We start from the raw sequence: 25,400 nt of genomic DNA on the forward strand, positions 1-25,400 counted from the left end.
ATATTGCCTTGGCAATTAACTGAAATAAGTATTACTAAAACCAAAATGAAAAAAATATTTGAAACTATATTGAAACCCCTAAAAACTAATACAAATGACAAAATTACAAGAAAAATACTAAAACTTAATTTAAAATTAAAATGAAAACAGAAAATATAAAAATAAAAGCTAATTCAAAATATTAATAAATAATATACAATTGTATAAATAACTAAAATGACACTTATTTGTCCTATTTTAAATTTGATTTCATAATTACTTTTTGTATTTTTACTTTGTGGCTTCCAAAACAAACTGATGAAACGTTTACTGATTTAGGTGGAAGATGCTAAGATTTGGGACAAACTGTGCTTTGTGCACTGTACAAAAAAATATTTTCATGATTTGTTATCACAACATTTTTTCCTTTGTCAAATCAACTTCAATAATGAATGTGGTTCAGATAACATAATATTTAGAGTTTTTGTTGATTAAACCAATCGCCTTCATTGTATTAACTCAAATTTTTAAATTCAATGAACTCAAAATTTTAAGGCAACCAGGAAACTTACTTTTTTAAGTTAAACCAACAATTCTTCTTTACAGTGTGTGGATTTAATATGGAATGTCATTCTGTTCTCTTAAATATGTGAAGTATTATATAGGGCGGTTGGCACTCCCGAACCACAGTAAAATTTGAGCGCACCATGCAGCCCTATACGACACTGACTGATATCAAAACCATACTTTCCAAATGAGATGTAATTAAAAACTTGGCTAGAGTTCAATTTATAACATTAAAGTGAAGAGGAAGGGCATTTCGGGCGATCGATACTCATGTTCATTTCCTCTAAGAGCTGCGTGCAGAACAAGCACGCAATGGATTTTTCCCTTTTAACAAATGTAGCACAGTGTACGAAGGAGAAAACAAAACAAAAAAAACCCTGGTAATAATTACCCATCTTTTACCCATCATCACCAGGGTAGACAAGGCTGGAGGCAGTGAATCAATAGCCCAATTTGAGCCCAGTCAATAAACAGCAGAGGTGAAATATTATGATGATATAAACATTAGACGCTTCCATTATGACTAACGATTACATCCATAAGATACAGCTGGAAACGACACATGATGCACAGGCACGGCAACAACATTAAATGAGGAAGGCTTTAACGCTGTTAAAACATGCAAGATTACATCTAAATCACAGCTAATTGAGACTCGTTGGAAAACACACAGTTACAAAGGTGAGATTACGGATGGGACGATGACTTATTTAAGATGTCCATGGGATTAAGCAAAGATTCGACAGGAAGCTGCTACCGTTTGCACCCAACAAAATGCCACAAGACGGATGAGCATGGATATAAACACCGGTGGGCAAGGCATTTGGACTCACCATATTGCTGGCGGCTCGGACCCCTCCACCTCCAAGTAATCGTACTTTTCCTCCGTCTGGAAGTCTGTAAAAATGATGGAGATGGTGTCTCCGGGATCAGCAAGTATGGTCCACGTACAGTCCGCACTATTGTAATATTCACTCGGGAAATTGGGACTCGTAATGATGCCACTTGAACCCCTCAGAGTATCACCACATGTGTCCTCAGCTGTCAACCAAACACGAAAAGACTTGTGTTAGGAATCGGCCTTTAATTTCTAGACATACTTATACAGCAGAAAATGACAGCTGAACCTTTTGGACTAAATCAAGGCCACTTTTTCGCTAAATTGTTTCATGTGCGCCAATTCACTTTAAGGATTTTTCCAGCCCAATGTTGAGAAATAAAAATAGCTTTACAGCCAGTTTGTTCAATGTGAGAGAGAAGCCATGGTGCCGTTCATTAATCCGGCACAAAAACAGGCTCACTTCAAGGCTTTCCCATGATTCCTTTTATCATGTTTTAGTGAGGCAGTGGCTCTTCTGGCTGCTTCTGAAGCTTTGGCCCTCTCTCGTTTCATTTTGTCAATGTTTTCCGTCATGACAAGGCTTTCAGAAAAACAAGGTCCCAGCTGCATTTCCAAACAGACTCAGAGCTCATCTCTGGTCCCGTCTGCTAGTAGGTGTCCAATTAAATTTGAGTGCGATCTTTTTGAATTTACCAATTGCAAATTGTAGTTTTATCTTTAGAAATCGAGTTGCAATAGAGCTACGTACAGATAAAGACACATGGACTAGTCTGTGCAAACATGATAAATTATATAGAAATAATTTATACAAACAAGCATCCACTCATATGTACGTACAGTCATGGCACCGAGCCATGTGAACGTACATATAGTGTGTACAGAAATATGTAGAAAGCGATGCTCCGATGTGGAGAATCACTTTTACCTGGGATCGACACATAGTAACAGGTGCAGAAGTTCTTGGCAACAAGAAGAGTTACATTGAAACAATTACGAGAGACGCATTGACATGTCCGGGACTGAAGCCATGTCGATGCGCACGCACGCATACATTTGCATACATAAACAGTGAGAGCGTACATACACATGACATGCATTCACAGGCAAAAATACTCAAGAGCACATGCACCCGGAAAGACTAATGGATAATTTATCTCCTACATTTACTCTATTCTGATTGGACAACTGCTGAATTCAGTGGTCAGTTATTTTATTAAAGGGTTAGTTCACCCAAAAATGAAAATTCTGTCATTAAATACTCACTCCCGTAAGACCTTCGTTCATCTTTGGAACACAAATTAAGATATTTTTGATAAAATCCGATGGCTCATTGAGGCTTCCATTGCCAGCAAGATAATTAACACTTTCAAATGCCCAGAAATGTACTAAAGACATGTTTAAAACAGTTCATGTGACTACAGTGGTTCAACCTTAATGTTATAAAGTGACGAGAATACTTTTTTTTCAGTGCCAAAAAACTAAATAACGACTTTATTCAACAATATCTAATGATGGGCGATTTCAAAACATTGCTTTATGAAGCTTCGAAGCTTTACAAATCTTTTGTTTCGAATCAGTGGTTCGGAGCGTGTATCAAACTGTCGTTATTTTGTTTTTTTGGCGCACAAAAGGTATTCTTGTCGCTTCACAACATTAAGGTTGAACCACTGTAGTCACATGAAATGTTTTAAATATGTTTTGAGTAGCTTTCTGGGCATTTGAAAGTGTTAATTATCTTGCTGCCAATGGAGTCCTCGCTGAGCCATTGGATTTTATCAAAAATATCTTAATTTGTGTTCTGAAGTGTAACGACATGAGGGTGAGTAATTAATGACAGAATTTTCATTTTTGGGTGAACTAACCCTTTAATGTTCGCCATTGTCTGTAACACTGTCTTTCGATTCACTCCACGGACTTGCTCTCTTTCATTTCATATGCAACTGCTGTTATTTTGAGTCTTGATCATCAGTTTACCCTTCGCAAAAACCCCCTAACCCCCCTTAGTTACAATAAACCGTTGTAAAATTTATTTACATCTCTTGACAGAAAGATTTTTGTAGCTAAAAAAATGTTATTTAATAACAGTAGTCATAATAAGCATATTTCCAGTACTTGCCTCAGCATAACGCATTGTATCGTCAACTCACTCATCAGACTCCTCGGTATTCCTCTGCAAACTTCGACAGTCAGTTGGACCGGCTCTATGGAGTTAATATTGTGCCATAATTAAACAAACAAATCCAGCATTTTGCAAACAAACACAATCTGCTTTGCAAAGGAAAACTCGACTCGCAAACAATCAGAAAGTGATGTGCAAATACAAAGGTCAGTTTGAGTGAAAACGCAGATGAGTAACAAATGTATGTATTGTGTTTTACAAATATAAATAAACATCATATTTCACAAATAAATACAAACCATCCTACAAATGGCATGTAACCTTTGAACAAATCTAGTGCATACAAATGCACACCTGTTTGTTATGATTGTAAGACATTTGCCTTTTTATGAGGCTTGATTTTCTCACAGATGCAGTTGAGCAACTTCCTCTTCCAAAACAGCAGATGGCACTTTGCTATGGGTCAATTTACGCTCAATCAAGCCGAGAGATCTCATAAAAAGGCAAGTGTCTTACAATTGTAACAGACAGGTGTGCATTTGTATGCACTAGATTTGGTATTTGTTCAAAGGTTACATGCCATTTGTAGGATGGTTTGTATTTATTTGTGAAATATGATGTAGTCTTATTTATTTATATTTGTAAAACACAATACATACATTTGTTACTCATCTGCGTTTTCACTCAAACTGACCTTTGTATTTGCACATCACTTTCTGTTTGTTTGCGAGTCGAGTTTTCCTTTGCAAAGCAGATTGTGTTTGTTTGCAAAATGCTGGATTTGTTTGTTTAATTATGGCACAATATTAACTCCATAGAGCTCATTCGGTTCTTTTTGAGTCCTCTGTAATCCTTGGCAAACTTCTACAGTTGGTTGAACCGGCTCATTCGGTTCTTTTTGAGTCGGACATGCTACTTCGGCTGTGCGTCTTGTGTCATCAACCCAGAACTAAAGTCTGATTCAGTTCGATTAGTAAACCGGTTCGACCGGTTTGCTCCTGAGAACCGGCTCAAAAGAATGATTCGTTCAAGAATCGAACATCACTAGCTACGTCATGTCAGACAAGCCATACTTCATGTTCTCACGCAGTGAAAAATACATCACAGAGCAAAGAGGACACTGACAGACAAGACAGAGGAGGTTACTTTTGGTATGAATCAAAGTCTTAACTATCAAATTTTGTCATTTTTGTCAAGAAATTCAAACAATAAATACTGTTTTGTGCCTCTTTAATGAGTCGTGACAGATCGCTGTAACGCCTCAGAAATAAACATGAATGAACATCAGAATGTATGTTGTTTCAACCGCGGAAAGACGTCAATACAGAATACACACCACTTTCAAGTTCAAATCCACGATGTTAATCTACCAACTCTCCTGTCTGGTTTCGTTGCCAGACAAAATGGCGGATTTGGCGATATGATTGGTCAGATCGCCTGTCAATCAAACTCCCCACGAAGGGTGTAGACTAGAGAAATGATCTTTGAGAACTTCGGTATTAATATTACTGTAAGATAGTTACTCTATGACTTACTTTCTTGTGTGTAACACTCAAGAATATATTTTGGATAATGTTCAAGCTTCTTTTTGTCCATTCAATCAAAGTGGATGGGACTAGTAGGGACAGTCATTCACTTCCACTGTATGCAAAAGAGCAGTTTTGTGTTCAACGCAAGAAAGTCAGTCATACAGGTTTAAAATGATGCGAAGTGAGTAAATGATGAAAGAAGTGAGGTAAAAAGGCTCTCATTGAACATTGACACAATAAGAAACTAAAGGAATAAATCTATAAAACAAAGAAAAGTTATGACATGGTTCATGAGCATGTATAAATAAATGTTTTTGTTCATTTGTGTCAGGTTTCAAATGCAAGCTTGTCCTCAAACATTTCCACACTCTGATGGCTAGTGAAAAGTCATGAGACATAAAACCTGAACTACAGTAATATCAATGCTAATGTCAGTTAAAAGTGCACACACACACTCACACACACACACAACTATTAATGTCACTGAGCATGTGATTGACAGCCTCATAAAAATTCCATTACATAAAAGGAACTCAGGAGACAAAACGGACAAAGGTGTGTGTGGGCAAGTGTGAGAGAGTGAATTTCTCTCCTTTGTTTACACTGAATGTGCTGCATCTCAGTTAGATACATAACAAGAATATGAGAGTTTTTTTTAATGCACGGCTCATAGACATTTTGTAAAAGTATGCAAATGAAGTGTGACGATGCTTGTGGGCATGTTTAAAAATATCCTCACTACAGTCAGTGTTGAGGTGGCCTTTTGTGTGTTGCAGAGTATGTAAACACTTATAAACCCAAAAAAAAAAAAAAAGTATACTTCAGAAAAATCGACTTCAGTGATAAAAGTGGAATGTGACAGTGTGTATTTCAATAAATACTAAAGCAGCTCGGCCTTGACATTTGCATTGTAATGTGCAGTGACGGACTGTGACTATGATAGATTCCCTCAGGGAAATATTTGTGTCAGTCATTTGTAAATCAATTCTGCATTTTTATGCATCTCTCAGTGTCAGATGTGGAGGAGCTATCACTGCATTTCATATAAACTGGAATAATAACAAGAAGATATAGGGTCAAAAAGAAAAGAAAAAATCTCATTCTGCAGTTGTTCATAGGCAAACAGCCAACATGACCTCAAATCCATATTGTACTGTTAAAGGCACCTTGAATTTAGTTATAAATATGTCAAAATATGGGGTCAAAAGTACAGTTGTGATCTATGCATGCCTGTTCCACCGATAAAAAATAAAAATAAAAGCTGTACTGTTTGCTCTATAAAGTAAGGAAGACGGAGCAGTTGGAATCCTAGATTTGTAGTGTGTTGTATTTAAGAATATTTATTTCTTGTGCTATAGCCTTAAATAAAAATGTTTCATTTCAAAATCTTAAACATTTATACTGAAAATGTATGCTTGGTGTGAATAATCTGTGGAATGTCAAAAAAATTGTGCAGACCCATTGTGCAGAAAGATTACTGGGGTTTTTCAGCTACAGTATGCTAAAAATTCAGTGTCTGACTCCCCTGTGCATCTTCTCCTCTCAGCCATCATCTAGACTCCAGAAACGGCTCTGGGACGGGACTATGGATTGAAATGCAGGACTGGTATAAAGGCTGATGCTATGATGGCAGACACAGACACAAACATGTTAGCAAATGATCGTTCAGAGGCCCGTGGGATGAGATGTGGTGTCAGGAACCTGACACTCTCCTGTCCATCAGCTAAAAGCCAGCCTGACTAGACTATATATGTACACACTGCAATGGACCATTAAGATACAGAGTGGGTTGGGCTCTAAAAGTCTGAGACATATATAACATTTCAGATTCTGCACAATTTCTAGGTCAGTAATCAAATAAGAAAATTTGTATGGAAGCTTGTTTCCGCCACTGAATAAAAAAAAAAAAAAAAGGTAATTGCGACTTACAATTCTTACTGTTTTTCTTAGAACTGCAAGTTAAGTCATTGCATGATTTAAAGTCACAATTGTGTGTTATAAAGTCAGAATTGTGTGATTTAAAGGAGGGGTATAATGCTATTTCATGTATTCTGACTTATTAACACTGTTAAAGAGTTGGATTCTCATGCTAAACATGGCCAAAGTTTCAAAACACGAGTTCGACGTATGACGGAGTATTTCTGTGCCAAAAATACTCTTCCAAATCCTCATAAACTTTGCGGTCTTTTTTTCGAGTATGGGGCTGTGTGACGTCATGAAGGATGGAATTCCTTGTACAGGCACTTCTCCCGGAAGAGCGCACACGCACACGTCGACCAGAGTGAGAGAGCAAGAGCACGCCCATCAAAGCACATTCAGCTTTACGGAAGTCGTCGGCAGTGCTGCACAGGTCACATGACTTCATGAAATCAACAAAGTCACCAAAGAAGTGTGTTTGGTTGTGAGGGAAAGATAACCTTGCTTCCCAAAGAACCCAGCGTTAAGTGGAGCTGAGAGTTTTGTTCTCACGCATTACATTGATGCGCTCTCGATATTTGTTATTAAAATAACCATAGAAACTGATAGCTGCAATCACTTTTTTATTGGTTAAAATGAATGGAGAATATCTCATGTTTTTCCGTGGCTGCTCGAGCCCTCAGGATCGGCGCTTATGGTTTCATAAACAAGGCCCAGTTCTATGCTGGATTTACGGATCATTTGAAACTGAAAGATGGAGCGGTCACAGCGATAATGATCCCGGTCATGAGTCGGAACCGCAGGTGGTGAGTAAAACTGCTTCAAATGTCTGTTTTGTTGGCAATAGGCGCATATAATGTAAACAATACAAACATAGTGAATTCATAAATTCATTATTCACTATACGCTATATTCATTATAGTGATTCAAAAGTTATCCAGGGATAATGCAATGGTGTATTGTGTGTGTTTAAATACAGTTGTTTAGCTGACCATCGATAGCTTGCAGACGATCGCTACGCAAAAGCTGCGCGTGCTCCGCTCACATGACACGCCTCCAGGCGCTCGGCTGTTTTCGGAAAGACTCAGTACAGCGTATGTTTCTTTTATAAATATGATAAAACTAAAGACTTTTTGGAGATATGAATGATGCACTACTACTCTATATGTACTCAAGATTAACATGAGATTGGCAGAAACTGTGTGTGATACAGACTGTGCGTGTTATAAAGTCAGAATTGCGGGTTATAAAGTCAGAATTGTGTGTTATAAAGTCAGAATTGTGATTTAAAATCGCAATTGGGTGTTAGAAAGTCAGAATTGTGTGTTAGAAAGTCAGAATTGTGTCATTTAAAGTCACAATAGCATGTTATAAAGTCAGAATTGTGAAATTTAAAGTCACAATTGTGAATTATAAAGTCACTTGTGTGATTTAAAGTCACAATTGCGAGTTATAAAGTCACAATTGCGAGTTATAAAGTCAGAATTGTGTAATTTAAAGTCACAATTGCATGTTATAAAGTCACAATTGCGAGTTATAAAGTCAGAATTGCGAGTTATAAAGTCAGAATTGTGTAATTTAAAGTCACAATTGCATGTTATAAAGTCACAAATGCGAGTTATAAAGTCAGAATTGTGATTTAAAGTCACAATTGGGTGTTATAAAGTCAGAATTGCGAGTGTTAAAGTCAGAATTGTGTCATTTAAAGTCAGAATTGCGTGTTATAAAGTCAGAATTGCGAGTTATAAAGTCAGAATTGTGATTTAAAGTCGCAGTTGTGTGTTATAAAGTCAGAATTGTCTGATTTAGTCGCAATTGTGTGTTATAAAGTCAGATTTGTACAATATCAAGTCACAATTGCATTTATTTCTCGCAATTGTGAGTTTATGTCCTGCAGTTCTGACTTTATAACTCGCAAATATGAGAAAAAAAAGTCAGAATTGTGAGATAAGTCGCAATTATATTTTATTTTGTTTTATTCTGTGGCGGAAACAAGCTTTCATAAATCTGTGATCATGATCTTTCATGATCTGTGAACTACTTTGCTTTGCACAACTACTCCATCATACTGGAAATAATGAATAAAAAAATCTATATTATTATGAAATATATTGAATAAATAAATATATATTAATAATACACTAATAAAATAATAAAAATAAAGTGCACTGCACATTTTAATTAATTTCATGATGTGTTTATTTATTTATTTTGTCATTGGTTTCTCTATGTCTTTTGGATTATTTTTTCTTCTAAAATGCATTCATTTTTTGCAGCACGTCCTGAGTCCATCACCTGGCCAGATCCATTAAATCGTGTTCTGTCACAAAGCCTACTTATTTCATTTTCTCTTTCCATGCAATGGCCTATCTACCCACATATTGTGTTCTCGGGGGGAAGGAACCTGTCAGAGACTCTGTATAATCCATGTGATGTGACAGTTGAGAGGGGTGGAATATGGTGATTGAACTGCACAGAGCTGCGCTGGGGGCTTCGGTCTAATCCAGTCATCAATGAGCAGGAGAAATGAACACATTCTGACTGCACAATGCTCAGCTGAAGAGGCCATTTGTATGTGTATTATTCATGCATGTTCAATGTCAAATGCAAATAAATTCAAATTGACACATACTGTATTTGTATATATGAATATCTATCTATCTATCTATCTATCTATCTATCTATCTATCTATCTATCTATCTATCTATCTATCTATCTATCTATCTATCTATCTATCTATCTATCTATCTGTCTGTCTGTCTGTCTGTCTGTCTATCTATCTATCTATCTATCTATAAACATTTCAAAACAGCATTATGCATTACTTACATTTAGTGCTATTCTATATGCCTGATTATTATTTAAAAGGTTTTAAATGCTCTATCCCTCAAAAAACAGTCAGTGTGAGCACCGCTGTCCACTGAAACAGCTGCCGAAAACACTGACAAACAGTCACATCTGGTCACTCAGTTCTAAAATCGCATCTGTGCTGCATTAGGGGCTCTTCACCCTAAAATCAATCAGTTTTACAGCATCCTTACTGACATCTCTGCAGTCCTCCGGAGCCTTCTGTGGTGATACTGTCATATTTTGTTTTCAAAAATATTCATATTTGTGTTGACACTTCTTCCTGAGGGTGAATGACATGATAAACGAGCTGCCGCTGTAAATGTAGTAAGTATGTTTGTGGGAGGGCAAAAGAAATGAAGCCAATGCGCTGAAAGATATCTTGAAGCTCTGATGAAAAATGAGAAAGCGTTCAGCCTGGTGTGAATTCAGGTGAGCTCTCGTCTGCAGGAGCGCACGGGTCCCTCCGCATACAGTCTCTGAGGAGATTTCTGAAATGTCAGTCCCGACAACCTCAACAAATGTAGGCATACAAACATATTTTCATGCTCTGGAGCACCCAGGAGGCACAAACCCATTTCAACTTTTTGATCTCAACTGCTGAGAGGAGACTTTGAAATGACCACGATGTAATAATAAATGGTACCTGTGTAGAGCTTTGGGAATATGAAGGCATCTCGATTTGAATCCATGTACCTGATAACACACTTTTTTATTTCTTATTTATTTATTTTTTGTATTTTGGTGTTTCTTAAACTATATGCTCTTTTTGGCCCTGTGGTACTTTTGAAAATAAACTCTTAAAACATTTTTTTTTAATTACTTTTTAATTTATCCACTTTCCAATAGTCCATGGCAGTGTCATGTTATTTTTGTATTTTAGTTTTATTATAATTTTATTAATATTTAGAATGAGCTTTTATGTTTTTTAATGTTAATTTTAGTTTAATTATTAGTAATTTGGTTATATGCTTTTATTAGGATTTTTGTGCTTTAATGTTTATTGTTTTTGTTTTTGTTGTTGTTCTTAAAATATTGCTATTTAGCTTTTTTTTTTTTTTAAATCGGTTTTAGTTTAGTTTTAGTTTTTATTTCCACTTAATAATTTTAGTGCTTTAACTTAAACTTATTTCAGTTTATTGCCAAGAAAAATTAAGATTTCCGGCTATTATTTATATATTATTTTATTTCAACTTTATTTCAATTAACAGAAACGTTTTTAATAGTTTTAGTTAACGATAATAACTCTAATCCATAAGTTTCTTCAACTTCAGGGACTTTAGAGGGTTGATTATTATTAAAATTAACAGATTTAATTTTTTTTTTTTTTTTTATGGAGACCATTTATTGTTTATTGTATATTATTTATATACAATAAATAAAAAAAAATAATAATAATATAAAATGTAATATAAAAATAATAATATTCATTATTATACAGATTTGAATAATTATTGCATGAAAATAATTACACTATAAAAAAATATTTTCATGATTTATCGCAACATTTTTTCTCGTCAAATCCACTTCAATAATTAATATGGTTCAGATAACATACTATTTTGAGTTTCTGTCGATTAAACCAATCGCCTTCATTGTATTAACTCAAATTTTTAATTTCAATGATCTCAAAATTTTAAGGCAAGATTTTAACTCAAAATTTTAAGTTAAACCAACAATTCTTTTTCACAGTGTATAAATTGTTGTTTAAATAATTATACATTATTAAATAATGGGTAACACTTTATTTTACAGTGCCATAGTTAAACGTTACATGTACTTACTATAGTAATAATAGTAAATTATGCATAATTACAAGTAACTAACCCTAAACCAAACCCTAACTGTAACTCTATAGTAAGTACATGTAGTTAATTAATAATACTCAGCACTTATTTGAGTAATTACAATGTAACTACGGCACTGTAATATAAAGTGTAACCAAATAATGAAATGATGACCATCCCCTAATCAAATTTTTATGATGAAATATAACACACACACACACACACACTCACACACACAGCAGGTCAGTTAGCCTTTCCTGGTTAAATCAGCTGTGTCTCGTGGCCCTAAACTGTATATGACACAAGCAACAATGAAGACAGGCCATCCAGAATGTCCATTCAAATCACAATCAGCGTTACAGAGAGAAGCTACTGAGGGCATTGATATAACAGGGCCTGCCCCGGCTAAATCATCTGCTCCCGAGCTGTTTGATTCATCACTGCTCTGCTGGGGGAAGTGGAGCCATGTCAAAACAAAGCCTGAGATATCAAGAAACCATGAAGTGTTATGATATCAGTACCCACTTGGGTGATAAATGGATAACATATTTCAACTTTTCGTACTTTTTGTTATATGAAGGTCACATTAAAAACTTTTTTTACCATGCCTCGGGTATATATTGGTGTTTTTTTTCTCAGCTTTGCTTCTCCACATTGTAGTTGTATTCAATAGCACTGATTATGTGCTCATGCTGGTTACAAATGCAGCCCAAGTCTATTCTTTAGCCTGAATTTACAGCAGCCTTCTGGATTTTTGTAAGCAAATGACTCGGGTCAAAATGTGCAGTTTGTCTCTGGATATATGGGAAAACCAAATTAGCAAAAATGTATTCCGGAGATCAGCTTCTGCTGTGCCGTGTCAGAGGAAACAGCTGACTCATCATCGTAGAATTATTCCTAAATAGAGAAATGACTTAGCTCAGCAGAGCAGCTGTGGGTTTCGGGCCAGTCGCCGGATGGCTGACTGGCTTTACAAAAGATCATCGGCACTTCAATCACATCACGGAGAAGGTGCTGAAATGGCCTTGTGCTAATCAACAGTGCATGCTCGTGTAAAACTATAATCATATGATCAATTTAAGCATAATCCTCAGGCTGTGACTATAGTGGCGCTTCGGAGGAAGAGGACGTCACTCGTCATCTCTGCTCTTACACCCACACAGACATGTCGTTCGGCCCTGCGGGAAGCACCGTTCTCAGGCTTGTGTTAATTCACTGCACTTAATGTGTGACTGAGCTAAGCATTCTGAGCAATTAGAGCTTGCACTGATGTGCACATTTATTGTGGAGGAGAGGCCTTTTAGCTCAAAGGTGTCCTACACACATCTGGATAGCATACTATCTAATAACTAATTGGTACCCTCTCAATTCTAGACATTTTTAAGCACAAACTCGACTCATGACAAGATATTTAATGATTGGACTTTATCTATATACACAAAGGGTAACTTTAGGAAATCGTTCGCCCAAAAGGAAAATTCTGTCATCATTTAGTGTGAGTTCACACTTGTAGTTAAGTTCTCTTGGTTGTTTTAGTCTGGACGGTTTCAGTTCAACGGTTTGCGGTTCAAACGCCTCTACCAAACAACATCGCTAATATGACGAGAAAACTATGCATTCTGACCTTTTTATGGTTGCATCTTGTGACATTACATCCTGTTTTTGGTTCGATTAGATGTATTTGGTCCATGTTTCATACATATTTCAATTGAACCGCAACAGAGTTTGTTTGGAAGTGGACCAAGACCCCTTTTCAAGTATTTCGGTCCGCTTGTTTGGTGAGCACCAAGGTTTTTATGGCATTATTCAAATGAACCACACCAGAGTTTGTTTAAATCGAACCAAACCTGCCAAGTGTGAACCATAGACTGTATAAAACATGGACGTAGTGTCCGTGAGGTCACCCGTAGGTTTCTGAAGAGCGTTTTTGAATCCCAAAGTGGGTGGAGCCAGCCGTCACCATCTTAGCTTAACTCCTGGATAATTGAAAATGGGCAAAGAGGCGGGATGTGGGTGGAGCTGAGGTGCCTGGTTGCTGAAAGCTCAGGCTAAGGAGCTATCTATTTATTTTAGATCTTAGGGTTTACTATCAATCTACGGTGTCTGTTTTATGATATAGATGCTCCAGCAACAGTAATATTGTAATTTGCGTTGAGTGTGTAAATGACAACACGCAAAATCAAAACGGGTCTTTATACCTTTGTAATGAAATAGCGATCGCGAGATGAATCCAATCCGTCGCACTTGGGTAAAATGTCAATGATAAGCGTCCATTGAAAAACATCCAACAGCACTTTCCACAAAAGCGTTATATCCATGAAATATTGATATATTGTCCATTGTTTGCATCATATTTCTTCTGAACGATCTGCTCTCCATCATCATTCTTCAAGAAATTATGCAATCTAAGCAGTGTTTATGTTGTAAAACTGGATACAATCTTATACATTAGACTCTCACAAACAAATGCTCCCGCGTGCAAAGTATATTTTTCAAAATAGTGCAGCAGTTTTAGTTATAATATCCAAGCAGTGCTGTTGGATTTTGTGGTGTGGTGTCTTGAGAGACATATTCTCCAGCCATTGTCATTGTAGTAAATCTGATGGACAAAACTTTTAGCCAATGCCAAGACGATCTAATAACAATGCCAAGTTCAGCGGCTGGAATTAGCTGAGGTGACGTGACAGGTAACAGACAGCAGACGAATAGGTTAGTAGTGACAGCAGTGGCAATCCACCTGTCACTCAAGTGGCCACGCCCTTAATTATGCAGAACTTTAAGGCTTAATATTATTTAAACGGATGAGTTATAAAATAATTCACCACCCTCACAGATGTCATGAAGGGCAAAATGAGCTATATAGCCCAAAACCACTTTTTGTACCAGGCTGTAAACATATTCTTTCCTGTTGTAAAGTTGGGCATTTTAACATGGGAGGCCTATGGGATTGACTCCCTTTTGGAGACTGTCTCTAGCGGCCAGTCGATAAATTGCAGTTTGAGTCACTTCCGTGTTGGTTTCCAAAGAGAGAACGAAAGGTTGCCTCTTGGTGTGAACACACCCTTACTCACCCTTGTGTTGTTCTTAACCCAGATGACTTTCTTTCTTCTGTGGAACACATAATTTGAAGTACTGTACTTTTAAGGCAATCACAAATGATTGAGGCTTTCAAGCCTTTTTTACCCTTCAAAAAGGTTTCAAAACACACAGAATTGTCGTAAAAGTTGTACATATGAGTTGTGCACTATTTTCCAAGACTTCTGAAACCATACAATAGCTTTGTATGAGAAACAGAGCAAAATTTAAGACCCTGCCCTAGCTCTGCCATGTTCTGAAAGAATCACTCAGACCAGTTTTTTGAACTAGATCAACCAATTCATTAAAAAGATTCAACTCAAAAGAAGGATTTATTTATAAAACGGATATAGTTACTTCTCTCATGAACATGGCAGAGCCAAATGTCAAAATTGATGTGAAATCAAATGTTTGGATAAAAATATCTGCTAAAAGAATTATGTAAATTATCTAGTTCATAAAATCTGTCTAAATGATTCATTCAACTCAGTCTGGTCTGGTCACAGTGGTTAAAATCTCAGTGGAGGAAAAGATCATTCATTAAAAATGACTTTATTCCTCAAACAAAGTTCCTCAAACATCATACGACTTCAGAAGACTTTGAATATAGGCCACAAGTGGATCACGTATGGCTCTTTTGCATCCTTTTTAAGTCCACATTCATCACTGCATTGAAAAGAGCAACCAGTTTACAAATCTTTTTGCATTTCACAGAAGAAAGTAAGTCAGACAGGTTTGGAAAAACACAACTGCGAGTAAATCAACATTCACTAAATGGGTGAACTATTCCTTAAAGCAGATCCCTCACTGTTCGCTTTTCCTAACCAGGAAGTAACAGTGGTTCAATGCCTGGAAAGCTTTAACCCATCTTCAATCCGAAAACACTGGAAATCCTGATCCTGCTACAACAGCTGTTAATTAGCACACTTAATTACAAGCTTAGCCCTGTCTGACAGAAATGTGATCCAGCCAGCACTAAAGTAATTAAACGATACAGCAACGATTCACTGGTGCCTCCTGGACTGTGGAGAGAAGCCAATGTTAAAAGAACCCTTTCCGGAAGCTTTGCATTAAGTCTGTTCATTATTCTCTCACAGAGCAGAGAAGGAATGACATATTTGGAGAATTTTTGATTTAAATAATAATACGGCTTGGAAGATGCTGCATCATTCTAATAATGAAACCATTCTAAAACGCAGCCCCTTTGTTTGAAAGTGAAGTACTTCAAAATGACCTGCTATTAAATTGCCTGTTGCTGTTAAGGTCAGTCTATAAAATTATATGACGGCTTTTGATGTCTATAGCGACGGACTGAGTATCTAATGTCATTGTCATCCAGTTGAGACCACATTATAAGTCTATTTCCCAACACTAAGCCACAGCCATCTAAGACCGGAAACTAAATTGATTGGGTAATCCATCACGGCCCATTTAACGGCTAACTGGCCACATTCGCTCATTATGACTGCAGATTCAATGGTCTTTAGTCAATAGATCTCCAAAATAGTGTTCCTCATTTCCGCAACTGAGTTGAATGAATCTTTGAAAAGAGTTGCAGGAATTCAATATACATTTTTGATGACAATAGAAAAAAGAAACGAAAAAAAAAAATCTTTCTCATGAATCAGTTTCAACACATACACTCTTAAAAATAAAGGTTCCAAAAGTAGGTTTTTGCAGCGACGTCATAGAAGAAACATTTATGGCTTTCAGTGAACAGTACTTCAAAGAACTTTTTTCTTAGTTTAAAGAGCATTTAGTACAACACAGAACAAAAAAAGCATAATTTTCAGTCTTTTTATCCTTTAACATTAAAAAATTTGAGTTCATCCAACATTTCACCTCCTCAAGGCAATTCAGCAAAGAATTTTCAGCTGCATTATTTCCTGCTTTGAAAGGCAGGTACAACTGTGCGTCATCAGCATAACTATGATGTAAAATCCCAAATTTATTAAATATAGAGCCAAATGGAATCATGCATAGAGAAAAAAGCAACGGCCCCAAAATAAAGCCCTGAGGTACCCCGTAAATTACAGAAGCAGCAGAAGAACAATTATTCCCAATCTTTACAGTAAAAGTTCTAGGAATGGAACCAACGTAAAGCCACCCCACTTACCCCAACACACCGCTCAAGGCAGTCTAACAAAATGGTATGATCCAGTGTGTCAAAGGCCGCGCTCAGGTATAACAAGACAGACACAATTTCCATTGTCAACTTCCAATAAAATATCGTTTAATACCCTAAAAAGGGTATGACTGAAACTAATCCATTATGTTAATCTCTGCTAAAAAAGAAGAAAGCTGACAAAACACAACCTTTTCTAGGATTTTTGCAATAAAAGGAAGTTTAGAAATTGAAGTATAAATGGATCCAGGCTGGGTTTCTTTAACAAGGGCTCCACTACTGCATGTTTCAAACTTAGTGGCACACAATCCTCAGCCAGACTTTTGTTTATGATTGATAAAATGTATGGACCAATAGTATCAAAAAGTGTCATTCCTTGAAACTACTTATTGGAAAATCCCACAAATATGGTGTCATGCCTAACAAGCCATTCATCCCGCTATGATCCTGCGCATCGCCTGAGATATGCAAAACTGGGGCGGATGCAGGTCAGACCATTGAAAGGTCACTGCACTGACTTGGAGGGTAATGAGGCACAAGGAAATGGGGGCAGCCAAGAATTTTCATTCCCCGAAAGACACATGATAGATAGTTACTTGTGGATGCACCACACACAGGACCTTGAGTTTGACACAATGCTTCTTTGACCCCATTAGATCACTGTGTGTTAGTCATCAGCCACTCGCACACACATGCAAACACACATAACGGCAAAAAACTTGAGATTATACTTAAGCAATCACACAAGCAAGAATGCACAGCACAAAATTCTGGAATACGGAACGTTTGGCCAACTGTTTAGGATGGGAAAGGATTTCTCCCATTCTAAAAGTGATAAAAGCTAAAAGCAATTGTTATGAACCACATATAACAACCTGAGTGAAAAAAAAAAAAAAAATTATGCTTTTGAAATAAGTCTCTTATTGCATTTATTTGATCAATGCAATAAGAGTAAATACACAATAATGTGAAATATCAGTACAATTTAAAATAACTGTTTTCTATTTTAAATGCAATTTATTCCTGTGATCAAAGCTGAATTTTCAGCATCATTACTCCAGTCTTCAGTGTCACATGATCCTTCAGAAATCATTCTAATATGATGACTCGCTGCTCAAGAAACGTTTCTGATTATTATCAATGTTGAAAACAGTTGCTTTCATTTTTTCAGGATTCTTTGATGAATAGAACGTTGAAAAGAACAGCATTTATCTGAAATAGAAAGCTTTTGTAACATTATATGCTACCATTCAAAAATTTGGGGTCAGTAAGAATTCTTCTTCTTCTTTTGGAAAGAAATTAAAGAAATTAATACTTTTATTCAGCAAGGATGCATTAAATTGATGAAAAGTGACAGTAAAGACATTCATTATGTTGCAAAAGCTTTCTATTTCAGATAAATGCTGTTCTTTTTGAGCTTTCTATTCATCAAATAATCCTTTTCAACATTGATAATAATCAGAAATGTTTCTTGAGCAGCAAATCAGCATATTAGAATGATTTCTGAAGGATCATGTGACACTGAAGACTGGAGTAATGATGCTGAAAATGCAGCTTTGATCACAGGAATAAATTACATTTCACATTATATTCAAATGAAAAACAGTTATTTTAAATTGTAAAAATATTTCACAATAGTACTGTTTTTACTGTATGTATATATATAGTTAAAAAGCAATGCTATTTTCACTCTTATGTTTTAAAACAAATCCTAGAAAACTTCTAAAAAGCACTTTTGCAACTTGTTGTACTGCAAAGGCCGCTCACTCACTGAGCGGAGAGAACAAGAGGGAGTCAATAAAAGTGAATCAAACTAATCATTGTCAGTGATTTGCATTGCTTCAAATGTGGCCACAAACTAACCTATCTCTACTGAAGGCCTCGCAGGCCAATCTTGATCCCCACTGCCGTGGAGAGTCACCTTCAGCCTCTCAGTCTTCTGTAAGCACTATGAATCAGTGCAAATTATATATGCATGCTGTTGATTCTGTACCGCTGCTTGCTAATCCTGTTATTTGAGTGCCCTTGATGTGAGGGTATTGACAAAGTGTAAAGCTTGTTATTGGATTTCAGATTTTTTTCTTCCTCTCTCATTCCCTCTCGTTCCACCTGCGACATTTTGTTTGTATTAAGACTTGCTTCCTTGGTGAATGCCGGAATGCAACCTTGTAAAACAAATTTGAGACTTTTAGGAGATTTATCGAACTCCAATCTTTGTTTGTGCCAGTAGTCATTACAGCTTGTGTATCAGTCCAAATATGCATTAGATTAATGGTGTAGATAAGTTAGAGGGAACAGGAGCTCTTGACGAGGGTGTGGTGCTGTCAGACGTTTGTGTGTAAGAGTTTCCATAGCTATACTTTGGGGTCAAATATGTCCCCATCAGTGAGCCAAATAGGCTAAGACAATACCTTTCTTTGGGGACCTTTAGGATATCCTAGTTTGACAAATATATACAGTATATATATATACTAATAAATGTTAAATAATAATAATACAAATAATAATAAAATTGTTTTTCATGTTTTTGAAAGAAGTCTCTGATCTCTGATGCACATCCAAGCATTTATTTGATCAAAACATACAGTAAAAACTGTAATATTATTGAAATATTATTTATAATTTCAATTAAATATAATTTCAAATCACAGTTTTCTATGCAAAAATATTTTAAACTGTAATTTATTCCTGTGATCAAAGCTGAATTGTCAGCATCATTACTCCAGTCTTCAGTGTCACATGATCCTTCAGAAATCATTCTAATATGATGATTTGATGATCAAGAAACATTTCTGTTTAAAGTAATCATTTCTACGATGCATCACGATGGGGACGTGGACGATTCGGCATCGATGCAGTAATAGACAATAGTAATATTGAAAATTGAGGATGCAACACATCATGGAATCGAATCGAATCATTGACATGATAATCATAATGGAACTGAATCGTGAGACCAGTAACGATTCACACCCGTATTATCAATGAACAGTTTTGCTGAATGTAAAGTTCAAAAGAACAGCATTTATTTGAAATCATAATCTTTTTTTTTAACATTATGAATGTCTTTACTGTCACTTATGATCAGTTAAATGTTCTTGCTGAATAAAAGTATTAATTTCCCTGTAGTGTATACATTCACAACATATACATATATATATATATATATATATATATATATATAAAATATTAAACAAATTAAAAATCAAATCAATGTTCGCACAAGGAAAAACATACTAAATAAAAATAAAAATACAGAAAGGTTTGAGGTTTGAGTATGGTTTAGTAGTCCTCACTATGACAAAAAAAAAAAAAAAAAAAAAAAAGTAATTCTCTTTTTGCTCTTTAATCTATTACATTTTCCCTGAAAGCAGAGTGCACAAACCTACATATTCATTACTTGTACTTATATTACTATTTTATATATTTCTATGTACTGTAATGTCCTTTTGTCCTACAATCTGCCTTCTGTCCATCCGTTGATAAGTACCTCTAAAAAGTCTTTTCAGCTGCAATTTACGTTGGGATACATTTCAAAATTGCGCGCGCACACACACACACAGAGAGAGAGAGAAAGAGAGAGAGAGAGAGCGAGAGCACAGAGACATTGTGGTAATTAATGCTTTCAGATGTGTAATCAGCCATTTTCAACATACTGTGCTAAAGCAAGTCTCTCCTGAGAGGCAGTGATTGTGAATTATAACACTTCTCTCCAAAGTGCTGTTTCATCACAAACTTTAAAAAAAAAAGAAAGAAAATTGCACTTAAGTGAGAGGCAGATTTTTATGATAGTCATGTCAAAACAAAAAAAGTGATACCATTTAAATGTGTGAGGAGCTTTTGCTCTCATTACATTCTGCAATTTCTCCACAAAGTGACATATGTGGAGAGACTTTTCATTTATTGTATTTATCTCATCTCAAACTACCTAATTGAACAGAATCTAAGGAAAATCTCTTTTTCAGATCCTGTCTGGCACACTATAAAGATCCAGTGCGTTTGAAAGCTAAATGCAGTTCCATATTTGAGGTTATTTTATCATGTTTTATTGCTACAACCGTGCTCGTGAGTACTCAGCCTGTCTTCAACCTAATTTATTCCAGCTTATGCATGTGCGTGAAGAAAGGAGCAAGTGTACGTGGGTAAGTGAAAGCTTGCGGCTCACTGAAGGAACATCTGTCATTACCCTACAGCATGCATCCAATTAGCTGTATTTTCAGTAAATCAGTAGCTAGGGATCACCCGGGTCAAGTTCTGTAAACAACACACAGACGCAAATTTAACTGTAAAAATGAGATGTGCTTCTACTTTAGAAGCAATATGGTTCTTATAGTATTTCAAGGTAACACTGGTTTGAGGAAAACCCCTACTGTGACTTTCTGAAAGCACCGTTTGGGACTTTTAGAACAACACTGTATAAGGCAATTTAAGTGATGGACAGGTCAACATTTTTGGACTTTTCTTCAGTCCAAATGTTGGATGGTTTGGTGAACTTCTGTTACAAAATATAACTCATAGTGCTAATAGTCTCAGCCATTTCATTTCCACACTGGCAGCTCAAGCCAGAAATAATATAACTGAGTGATGCCTAACTACGCCCAGCTAAAAACCGCTCGCTGCCCTGTCAATTAGTAGCCTAATCATATGTTTTCTGGCTTCTAACTTACACATAGACTTCACAACATATACAGTAGCTCTGCCCATAATGTTTTGCACAACTAGTCCATCATACTGCAAGAAATTAATGAATAAAAATACATAAATACATGTTTAAATGAATGAATGAATGTAGCTTTCTTCTTCTATGAGGGGGTTTGGCGACAGGACGGCTTTGTTTCCATTAAAGAACGCAACATGTCTCCTGGAAATCTTGTAGAATACAACCAATCAGATGATGACTAATTTTGTGTGCTATCCGTAGGCATGATGTCTGAGGCTTACCCAAATGCAGTTAAACACTGTGCCGTACCTCTGACTCTTTACAGTCCCTTTCCATTTCTGTCTACATCCTGCATGTTTGTCCTCTAGCACTGAGGCCTTTCACTTCTTCTTTTGTCTTCTTTGGCTTATAGAGACGTCCTCCAGCTGTCTACATCCTCCAGCTCGCCCTAGTGAAGAATAAGCAAGCTGTTGCCTCCTGTCAGTTTTGGGGTGAACCTTATTGTTTCCTATTGGCTGGCAGACCACAGTGAAGGCATGTGACAGTCACTCCTGGGAAACCACATGTTCAGTGCTGAATGTTTGTGCAAACCTTTTGATGGGAGAGGTGAGGCGTAGGTGGAACCAATACAAATGATAGCAAAAAGTTTTGCTAAACTACACTCTTAAAGGGTTAGTTCACCTAAAAAGAAATTTCTGTCATTAATCACTCACCCTCATGGCGTTCCACACCCGTAAGACCTTTGTTTATCTTCGTTTTGTTGTATAAAGCAACAAAATTACACATTCTAGGTCCAGTAAAAAAGGAGTACAAACATCATTAAAACAGTCGATGTGACTGCAGTGGTTCCTTAATGTTATGAAGCGATGAGAATACTTTTTCTGCGCAAAAACAAAACAAAAATAACGACTTTATTCAATAAATTCATCTCTTTCCTGTCATTCTGCTACACTATTTTCGTTGCAGCACTTCCAGGTTCTACATCCAAATGTCGACTCAGTATTGGCCAACGCCTGATCACGTGATCAGCACGACGCATGCGTATGATGATGACGTAGGAGCCAGCCAATAATGAGCTGGCGTTCGGACGTAAACACGAAAATGCAGCACTGCGCCAACTGCGTAACAGACTGACAGGGAAGAGGAAAAATTGTTGAATAAGGTCATTATTTTTGTTTTGTTTTTGCGCACAAAAAGTATTCTTGTCGCTTCATAACATTGAACCATTGTAGTCACATTGACTATTTTAACAGTTTTACTTTTCTGGACACTGAATGTGGTAATTTCGTTGCTTAAAAAAAAAACCTCTCGGATTTCATCAAAATATCTTAATTCGTGATCCGAAGATGAACGAAGGTCTTACGGGTGTAGAACAACATGAGGGTGAGTAATTATTAACAGAAATTTCATTTTTGTGTTAACTAACCCTTTAAAACCCCCTTTATTTTTATGAGTGTATTCATAGTTTTCACTGGTACGAGGACTTGGAGGGCAAAAATTACAAAGAACTGCAGCGCATGTCTGTCAATTGTCCATCTCAAAAGAAGAAAAACAAACATATGTGGACAAAATGCAAGTTTTTGGCACTTGTGATTCATATACAGCACCTGCTGCAGTATTTCAATTACTAAAAACAATGAGAAACACTAAAACGCTTAACATGAAAAACACTTAAATTTAATACCACTTAAACAGTGGTATTAAAGATCAAATTCAGTAAACACTTTATTAATGAAGCATACTATATACAAGCGAGCAGATAAGCCCAGAATATGAACGCAACATACTAAGTGTTTTATTTATAATGATTTATAAGGAAAACGCTTAATGAGAAATTGCGTGCTGCGTTAATATTCTGGGTTCATCTGCTTGCCTGTACTGTATATAGTATGCATCATCAATAAGGTGTATATTGCCAACTAAATTAGTACTTAGCACAAACATAGTAAAAATGACTGCCGGGCAATGGAGGAAAGACTCGTTTTGCCCTTAAGGTTCCTATGAGGGTGTGCACTAATGCGCCGTGATGTATCAACATACAATTTACCATTAATTTAAAACACATACATGCATATTTAACAAACACTGCTTTTTTTTTTTTCCAAAAATAGCATTTGATAGACATTTTGAAGGATTCTTAAAAACTCATTGCATTTATTGAAGAGAAACAGCGATATTGTGTGGGCTACACTTTGGAGAATTTCAACATGGGGAGGTAGAAATAACACTAGAAAAATCAGAGTTCTGTTGTTGTTTTTTATATATATATATATATATATCTTCATGAAACTGTTCTCAGAAACCCCTCGGCTCTGTTGACTGTGCCTCTCCACTGCTATTATTACTTCTCACATAGCTGTCACAGCCATCACAGGCCTCAGATCGGGGAACATGCCTCTCCAGCTCTTACTTTCATTACGTCTTTCCTCCTTACATTTCCTATCCCTTCTTTTACACACCCATTTCTGCTCGACGAAAATCAAGCTTGCCGTGGCTGACATGGCCAGAGTCTGATGGGCGTTCAAATACTGTCAAATAGTAAAAGAAAAAAAGCTTAACGTGCCATGAGGCAATTACTGTCAAAGCACAATGTGGAACCCTAGAAAAAGCGTGTTGTGTATTTTCCTCGAAATGTGTTAATTTGCTGGCGAGACCTTTAATTTGAGATGGTTCCCACATTCGAGTGTCAATATCTCGATGTGATAACTGGCTGATGGGTTTGAAGTGATCATCATACAGGCTATATAGGAGGACCCTTGAGCAGAATCAACCAACTACAACTACAGGATTAGAAACATGCGGCAAGGAAAAAAAGAAAGGAAGGGAAAAAGCCTCTGGCATAGGCTGGGCACCTGCTATTGTTCTCTGATCTGCTAGATCGATCATTTTACAAAACCCTCATTTACATCACTGCCTTATTAGTGCTCCGTTTTTCACTGGCTTGATGTGCTTATGTTTTCTGGTGCCAGATTTGCTTTTGATGTGTTGTGGCATGAAATTTTATTTCCATGACTCTCATGCCCTTGAAATCAAAAACAGTTAATTCTTCATCAAAAAAGCAAAAGGCTCAAAGGCTACATTTTTTCTTTTATAATACTATAAGCTTTCATGAGCATGTTTATATCACCACTCAGAATTGAAATGAGAATGCCTTTTAAACTCGAATTTGCACTGATTTTAAATGGAGGATGTAGGATGCAAAACTGTAATTATAATTTAAAAAACATTTTATGAAAAAAACTAAAAGTATAGTGTAGTTTTTACAGCATTTATTAATCTAGTATTTCATTTATAAATACAGTCCATTGCTAATGCATGTTTAAAACTAATTAATGTTACTTTATACAACTTTAAATGTTAAAAATGTATTAATATGTAAAAATTAACTTCAACTAACAATGCTGAATGCATTGTTATTTCATATTAGCTATTGCATTAACAATGTTAACGCAAAGGCCTTTATACAGTACATTTCTGAACCTTATTTTAAAGTGTTATATACATTTAATTATATTTAATAAATGACCTTTCATTTTACGAATCATGGAGGAAAAATACATAAATACCTGGAGTGCTCTAATTTACCTCAAAGTCTTCAAAATAACATGAAGCCGGAGATGGAAACAGAATACAGAAGCTGTGTTGGACTAATACAGTTCTTTTCTTGTCTGAATAACGTGTGTGGAATTTCTTTGAATTGCAATTCTCTAAATTGGACTTTCTGTCATTCCAATTCAAACTCCATTTTAGCATCCTGTGAGCTTGGCCAATTCAAATTCTACTTTATTAACTAAAGAAGCCAATTCTGAAATTTTCCCATCCCTGATATCAAGCCAGTTTCAAAATTTGAAAACAATATATTCACCAAACCACTGGGTTTATAGGAGAATTCCCTCAGATATCTTGTGACTTGTATAAATACTACCAAGCCAAAATCCAGCTGTTCTTATACG

General features: G+C 36.1%; 1 protein-coding gene across 1 annotated transcript in view; it reads right to left on the reverse strand.

The window, feature by feature from the left end:
• csmd3b (CUB and Sushi multiple domains 3b) overlaps positions 1-25,400 on the reverse strand; it is a 484,809-nt gene that overhangs the window by 285,581 nt on the left and 173,828 nt on the right. Inside the window, 1 exon segment of the mRNA XM_051873165.1 lies at positions 1,380-1,587. Within this exon segment, the coding sequence (XP_051729125.1) occupies positions 1,380-1,587 (208 nt within the window).

The sequence above is a fragment of the Ctenopharyngodon idella genome, chromosome 19 (assembly GCF_019924925.1).
Source record: "Ctenopharyngodon idella isolate HZGC_01 chromosome 19, HZGC01, whole genome shotgun sequence".
NCBI classification, from domain to species: domain Eukaryota; kingdom Metazoa; phylum Chordata; class Actinopteri; order Cypriniformes; family Xenocyprididae; genus Ctenopharyngodon; species Ctenopharyngodon idella.